The sequence below is a fragment of the Carica papaya genome, chromosome 6 (assembly GCF_054855325.1).
Source record: "Carica papaya isolate Zhongbai chromosome 6, ASM5485532v1, whole genome shotgun sequence".
Classification (NCBI taxonomy): Eukaryota; Viridiplantae; Streptophyta; class Magnoliopsida; order Brassicales; family Caricaceae; genus Carica; species Carica papaya.
Window position 1 is genome coordinate 17,186,034 of NC_142314.1, and position 7,793 is coordinate 17,193,826.

General features: G+C 32.5%; 1 protein-coding gene across 3 annotated transcripts in view; it reads left to right on the forward strand.

Annotated features, from left to right (window-relative positions):
- The window catches only part of LOC148253354 (uncharacterized), an 86,692-nt gene extending 79,987 nt beyond the window's left edge, over nucleotides 1-6,705 (forward strand). For 2 of the 3 annotated variants that reach the window (XR_015812848.1, XR_015812845.1), the window contains one exon: nucleotides 6,294-6,702. Coding sequence is in view for 1 of the 3 variants with exons in the window: in XM_088206414.1 (XP_088062540.1) it covers nucleotides 6,294-6,379 (86 nt within the window). In the remaining 2 variants the exon portion in view is untranslated. Of the gene's footprint in view, nucleotides 1-6,293 lie in introns of all 3 variants that reach the window. The other variant, XM_088206414.1, reaches the window with a different exon arrangement.
- Nucleotides 6,706-7,793: the final 1,088 nt, after the last annotated feature.

The window sequence follows — 7,793 nt, forward strand, 5'->3', positions numbered from 1 at the left end:
ATCAATAGTTCATTCTTTATAAATTTTAATTCTATATTATATATATATTTGAGGCCTTATTGTAAGCATTATTCTATTTTTTATAGTTCTCACTTCACTATATTCTCTTGCATCTGAAATGACAACTTATGATGGGTCAAATTTTGTGAACTGGTATGAAAGGGTCCAATTCTCACTGGGTTTATTGGATCTTTACCTGGCTTTAATAATTGAAAAATCTCCTGAAGCTACCAATGATAGTATTCTGGAGTAGATGGAATAATTGAAAGCCTGGACAAGGTCAAACAAACTCAATCTTGTGTTTATAAGAATGACCATTGCCCTAAACGTCAAAACTTCCCTCCCTCAAACTGAGATAGCCTCAGAATTTCTGAAATCTATGGAGGAGTGTTTTTAAACGCGCTGATAAGTCTCTTGTAGGCACATTGATGGTTGAATAGACCACCATGAAATATGATGGTTAGAAAGAAATTTAACACATTTTGAATATAATTAAAAAGGCTGCAAAACTAAAGGCATTAGGTATGAACATGGATGAGTCCTTCTTAATATACTTTGTCCTTAACTCACTTTCTTCGTAGTTTGCTCCATTTAAAATTCACTACAACACTAATAATAAGTATTGGACCATAAATGAGTTTATTAGTAAGTGTATTCAGGAGAAAATGAGATTAAAGCAAGATGGACATAATTTTGCCCCTGCAGTTACTCATAGAGATGTGAAGAATAAAGGTAAATCCTAAAAAGTAAAGAACATTCCACGAAAGAAATTGAGTAGACCTAGGGAGAATAACCAGAGTCATGATGGAAAATTTACTTTGAGTTGCTACTTTTGTGGGAAGAAAGGTCATGTGAAAAAGGAATGTAATAAGCATAAGGCTTGGTTCGAAAAGAAAGGTATAAATCTTTCTTTTGTATGTTATGAATCAAATCTTGCTAAAATTCCTTTTAATACTTGGTGGGTTGATTTTGAAGCCACAACTCATGTTACTAATTTAATGCAAGGATTCCTTACAACCTGAAAATCGAAAGAAAGTGAAAAGTTCCTCTATATGGCAAACCGTCTCAAAGTATAAGTGGTAGCTATAGGTACCCGCTTGCTATTAGAGACCGGTCATCATATGGATCTTTTCAATACTTTTTATGTTTCTTCGATTTGTAGGAATTTAATTTCACTATCTAAATTAGATGTTATAGGATATTCAGTTTATTTTGGTTGTAGAAAAGTAAGTTTAGTATTTAATTTAATGACAGTTAGTTTTGGTATTTTATATGATGGTTTATATAAAATTTATCTGAATCATTAATTTGCACATGTTTTCGTTATCTTGCATTTAAATATTGGTTTAAAACGTGGCTTAATTAATGAAAATTCCTCATTCTTGTGGTATAAAAGGGTAGGACATATCTCCAGGGAAAGAATTTAGAGATTAGTGAATCATGGAATTTTACAAAATCTTGACTTAACTAATTTCCAAGTATGTGTAGATTACATAAAAGGAAAGCAAACTAAACATACAAAAAAATGTGCAACAAGAATTTTGAGATAATTTATATAGACATTTGTATACCACTCTCTATTCCTTATTTTACTGGAGAGAGATACTTTATCACTTTTATAGATGATCTACCTTGGTATGGTTATGTAAATTTAATGCATGATAAGTCTTAAGTCATTGACATCTTTGAGGTATACATTATAGAGGTTGAGAGACAATTAGATAGAAAGATTAAGATTATGAAATATGATCGAGGTGGTGAATACTATGGTAGATATGATGAGACAAGACAAAATCTTAGACTCTTTGCCAAATTCTTAAAAAAACATGGCATTGGTGCTCAATACACAATGCCAGGTATGCCACAGCAGAATAGTGCTGCTGAAAGATGTAATCGCACTTTAATGAAAATGGTTAGGAGTATGATGAGTTACTCTTCTATACCTATTTCTTTATTGGGTGAAGCCTTAAAGACCATAATGTATATCTCAAACAAAGTTCCTAGTAAGGCAATATCTGTAGCTCCTTTCGAGTTGTGGACTGGTAGGAAACCAAGTTTAAAACATTTACATATATAGGGTTGTCCAGTGGAGGAAAAATCTTTAATCCTCATAAGGAAAAGCTAGATTCAAGGACAATATCTAGACTTTTTTTTTTATTATCCAAATAAGTCCAAATGGTATAGATTTTATTGTTCTAACCATCGTATGAGGATAGTTGAAACCAGCAATGACAGATTCTTAGAGAATGGCGAAATTAGTGGGAATGAAGAACCAAGAAAAGTAGACCTGGAGGAATAAAAGTAGATATCTCATCACCCTTTTTGCCTCAAGAAACAATTGTTGCTCAACCTTCTCAGCAAGTTATGGAAAATGAGCTATATAATGGAAATGGTTCACTACCACAAGAAGATATCATCATTGAAAATATTGTATAACAATCACAATCAATGCTTTTAAGAAGATGTCAAAGGGAAAGGAAATATGCTATATTAGATTATTATATGGCATATCTACAAGAATCTGATTTTAATATTGGTATAAGAACATATCCAGTTACATTTTTAGAAGCCCTGAAAAGTGATAATTCTAATAAATGGATAGAAAATATGAAAGAAGATTTGAAATCTATGAACCATAATGATGTCTGGGATCTTATCGAATTGCTTGATAATTGTAAAAGGGTTGGTTGTAAATGGGTTTTCAAGACCAAACGCGATACTAAAGACAGTATCAAATGACTTAAAGCCATACTAGTGGTCAAAAGTTTTACTCAAAAGGAAGGTATAGAGTATAGAGATACTTTTATTTCTAAAAAATACTCACTTAGAATCATTATGACACTTGTAGCACATTTTGATTTAGAGTTACATCAAATGAATATAAAAACTACTTCCTTGAATGGGAATTTTGGATGAAGATATCTAAGAACAACCTGAAGGGTTCGAAAAGAAAGGAAAAGAAAACCTAGTTTGCAAATTAAAAAAATCCATTTATGGTCTTAAACAAACTTTCAAACAATGGTATATAAAGTTCAATGATACCATTATATCTTTTGGATTTAAGAAAAACACTGTTGATCAGTGCATACATTTAAAAATTAGTGGAAGCAAGTTTATATTTCTGATACGATATATGGATGATATTTTGCTAGTTGTTAGTGATCTTTCTTTGTTATACAAAACCAAGAAATATCTGTCTAAAAACTTTCATATGGTTGATATGGGTGAAGTAACCTATTTTATTAAAATAGAAATCTTCAGAGATCGAACTCAAGGATTGTTATGTTTGTCTACAAAAGGATATATTACCGAATTTCATAGATATTCAATATGTAGTTATATTCAGTTAGTATTGCATTCATTATGAAAGGTGACAAATTAGGTAAAACTTAGTGCCTAATAAATAACTTAAAAAAGGAACGGATTAAGAAAATTCCTTATGCATCTACTATGGAAAATTGGATATACGCTCAAACCTGTACTAAATCAGGTATTAATTATTTTGTTGGTATGTTAGAAAGATATCAAAGTGATCAAGAATTAGACACTGGAAATGTAACACCTCAAAAGCTTTGCATTTTAATGTGCGTCAAACTCCATTATTTTGGGCCTCATTGCTAGGTAAATTTCCGTTAGTATTTAAATTTACTGGTATTTTGCCTTACAATAAATTAAATAATTTATATAATTTTATCAATCTTCATTATTTTCTCAAAATTATTTTCGATTTAATTTTTAGAGAAACGATAAGAATCGATGAAAAATCGGCAAAGGGGGAAGCGAAAACACGCAGCCCGCAGCCTGACATGCGGACAGCCTGCGTGGGCAATCCTATGAGCATGCATTGCGTACACACTGGGCACGATTGTGCCCGCAGTATGCGTGTAGAGTACATAGCATGGCCGTGACTACACACGCGGTAAGCAGCCTGCGCACGCACAATATGTGGCAAGGCCACCTATGCGCGCACAGCGTGTAGCATGGCAACCTGTGCGCGCAGCTACGTGCTGTCAGCCAGTCACTAATGAGATAACTAACTGCCTTGTCCTGTCAGTCATACTTGGCCAGGGGCCCCACTTCTCTCCCACCTCTCTACTTATCTTTATGGATTTTTTCCATTTGTCGCACATCTAAACCTCCTTTTGTGCCTATTTCAAGACCTCTTTTCCACTTCCTTTCACAATTCCTCCTCCCTTCCATTTCTCACTTCCTTTGGCACTTCATTCTTCTTCCATTTCTAGGAAGATATTTTAGAGTGAGAAAGATAAAATTTTAGATAAAGAAATGAACAAAAAAGAAGGAGAAAAGTAAGAGTTTCGCAAGCTTGTCAAGGAATTTCTAGAAGCTCTTTCCTTCACTTTTGAAAGCTAAGTCGATTCAGTTTCAGTAACGGATTCTTTAGTATTTTTATCTACATTTCTAAGTATTCTTTTCAGTTAATTAAATGGGTAAAATTGAAGAATTTTTGAAATGGATTCATAATGTATGTAACACCCCGTTGACCACTGTGCTTGATTTGTATTTGGAAAACCCTAATAATTCGGGCCTTAAGACCACAATGAACTCATTTATTTTATTTCGAAGCTTATTATTGTAATTCGTAAATTATGTCGATTTTAATTTATTTTGATTTTCTTTAATTTTATTTTAGTTTTATTATATAATCGTCAATTCTTAAAAAATAAACGAATTTTAGAAAAAAAAAAAAAAAAAAAAAAAAAAAAGGGAAAAAATCTCGCGAGAAAAATCCCAGGGGAATGGGTTGCCAAGGCAAGCACCTGTGCGCATGTGTGCACGCGCGTCTTCTTGCGCGCAAGCAGGATCCTTCCACATGAGTCACATCATGCACAGACAGGCAGCAGCACACACCGTGCGTGCGCCGTCCGTGCAACAGGCCTACGCGAAAAAGGCTTGTGCACCAACCTACGCTCGGTGCCTCAGCGTGCCAAATGTGCACAACAGGGTAGCCCAACGCCTGCAGGCTAGGCCTGCAGCTCGCATTTTGGGCGGGTAAGGCCACTCAAGTAGTGTGTCGTCGCTCACCTTGGGTGACGTGCCACTACTAGTGGTGCCACAGCCAGTGGAGGAGGGTTTTTTCCTCCATTTTTCATGTCAAACATCTTTTACTCTCTCTCTCTTCTTCACCAGATTTTGTCACTTGGCGCAAATTCAATGGCTCCTATTTTCTATAAATAGGGATCCTTCCTCCCATTTTCTCCATACTTTCATTCTTCCACCTTTTAAGAGTTAGAGAGAGAAAAAAAAAGAAAAGTGATCTAGAAAGAAGGAGAGGAAGAAAAGAAAAACGATGTAGAAGAAATTATTAAGATTTTGATAAGAAATTTAGTATATTTTTAAACGTGTAAAGGGGTATTTTTAGACAAAAAAGAAAAGATTAAATTGATAATTATGTTATTTCATCTATTTTGCATGCTTTGTGTTTGTAGGCTTAATAAGTTGAATTGTTCATGATTATAAGCATGCTATGTGAGTGATAGACAATTGATAATTTGTATGTAATTCAAAATAATATGAAATCAGTAAAGTTATCCGAAAAATAAAAAGAACAAAAGAAAAAGAAAAGTGGAATGAAGCATGAATGGTCCGAAGTATGTATCTGTATTGACATGCATAACGCATCAAGTGTCTCGTTAAGTTTTTTATCTCTGAGGGGTATCTATTCCCCTATCCCCATTCAGGGTATTTGTTTTTTCTGACCCTCATCTAGTCTGGAAAGATGTAAAAGAACCGGTTCTTGTGGATGACGGCGTACCCTCTGACAAGAATGGTGACATGAATATCAGTTATGGGTCACTTTTGGCTAAGTACTATCATGACCATAGAATATCTAATAGGACCACTATGGTTTGTACGGCCGTGATCATAGATCGTGTCATAGTTTGGCAAGTTGGAAATGTACTTGAGTAAATTGTCGTTATCTATGTCTAATCTGGTCATTCCACATGGGTAGTCGGAATTCTGTATCTGTCTTCAGAGATGAAAGTTGTAACGAATTCATAAAGCATATCAGAAAAATCTAAGCATTTCATGATTTATTTGATTTTCTCTATTGTTTGGTATGTTATGTGTTTATTTTTATTGTTAGCTATAACGTGATTTTTTCTTAAATAAATAAATTATTTTCATAAAGTAAGATAGATCTAAAGTGTAACCAAATAGTAATTTTTTATGTTTAAATAATTCACCTTTTAAAACCTTATGATATTATCTAAATACTGTTTTTCTTACTGAGTATATAGAACTCACTCTTTTCATGCCCTCCTTCCCCCTAGATGAGAAAAATAATGAGGAAACGTCAACTGACCTACCCATTAAAGTTTATGAAGATTCTGTGGATCCGCAAAATTTGAGTAACTGAGATCATCCTCGCATTCTGATGAGTTCAATAGTATAGTGAAAGAAGTGGTCCTCTTTTGTATTTTGATATTGTATTTTACAGCCACTTCTAGCCTCAATTATATATATATGTATAATTGGAACTCATATATTTGTAAGAGATTTATATTAATTTGTCCCACTGCATATAATTTTCGTCATGTACTCGTAATTTTATTTTTTGTATCTCACATCCACATGCCTTAATTAACATACGGGATGTCATAGTGTGTGCTCTCCTATTATTTAGGAAAGATGTAATCTATAAAAGTTCAAGTTGGATCAAGTGGCCTATTTTGCCTACATATTTGATGTTATATTATAGTCAGTAATAGTTTGAAAGTTCTTGTGAAGTGATGGCCCATATTCAGTATCCTTGTCTCATTTTCCATAATTTTGAATGTTAAGAAAAGGATACAATGTTGCAAAATTCATTTAGAGTATGCAATGCAAATTTCATAGTTTTTAAAGTTATGGAGAATGATCTATATTTATGAAATCCAATTGGAGTGAATGTTCAGGTTTTATAACTATGGGTCATTTTTTTAATAATTATGCAAATAATTTGTAATTAAAAGATTACAAAAATATACTATTTTTTTGTAATTTTCAATTAAATTTCAAAAATAAATAAAATTTTATTTGCTTTAAGATTTAATTTAATGAAAGAAATCAACACTATATTCATTAATATATACCATCTAAACAGATTAAATTACATTATACTAATGAAAAAATATATAAAATATATACACAAATATTTGAAAAAAAAATGAACATAAATATCATGTTATTTAATTAGAATAAATAAGATTTACTAGAAGAAAATATACTTTAATTTTTGTTTTTTTCTTCGGTAGATACCGTGCAATTTTTTCCCCCAAATAATGGAACAAAGAATAAGAGCCTACCTCTATAAAATGACAACGGGAGTTTTCTCTCCATGCTCTAACACAACGTTGTTAAAAGAGAAACATGAAGTAGCGCTCAAAGTTGGTCCAAATTGAACTTGATAAATCCAGAAGTCGACTTAACTCCATTCTCAAAGAACAGGAATTCAAATTACAGCCTCATAAAATAAAGCAAAGGAGAAAAAATACGGGAACTTCTCTAAAGATTTTACGTAAATCAAATGCATAATTGATATTTGATTTTGAAAATGTTGCATCTAAAGAAAGGTCTTTTCTTTCTTTTTTAATTTGCAGATAAAGAAGAGGAAGGAGAGAAGAGCGAACTCGCATCTTTCTAAGTGCTAGTATTTTTAAAAAAGAAAAATAAAAACTTCAATATTATTTTATAAGGAAAAAAAAAATTAGATGAATAAATGAGTAATTTATCTAAATTTTTATCCTTATTTCCAGCACAGCATGAGAATAATTTTAAACTTGCGGCTGAAT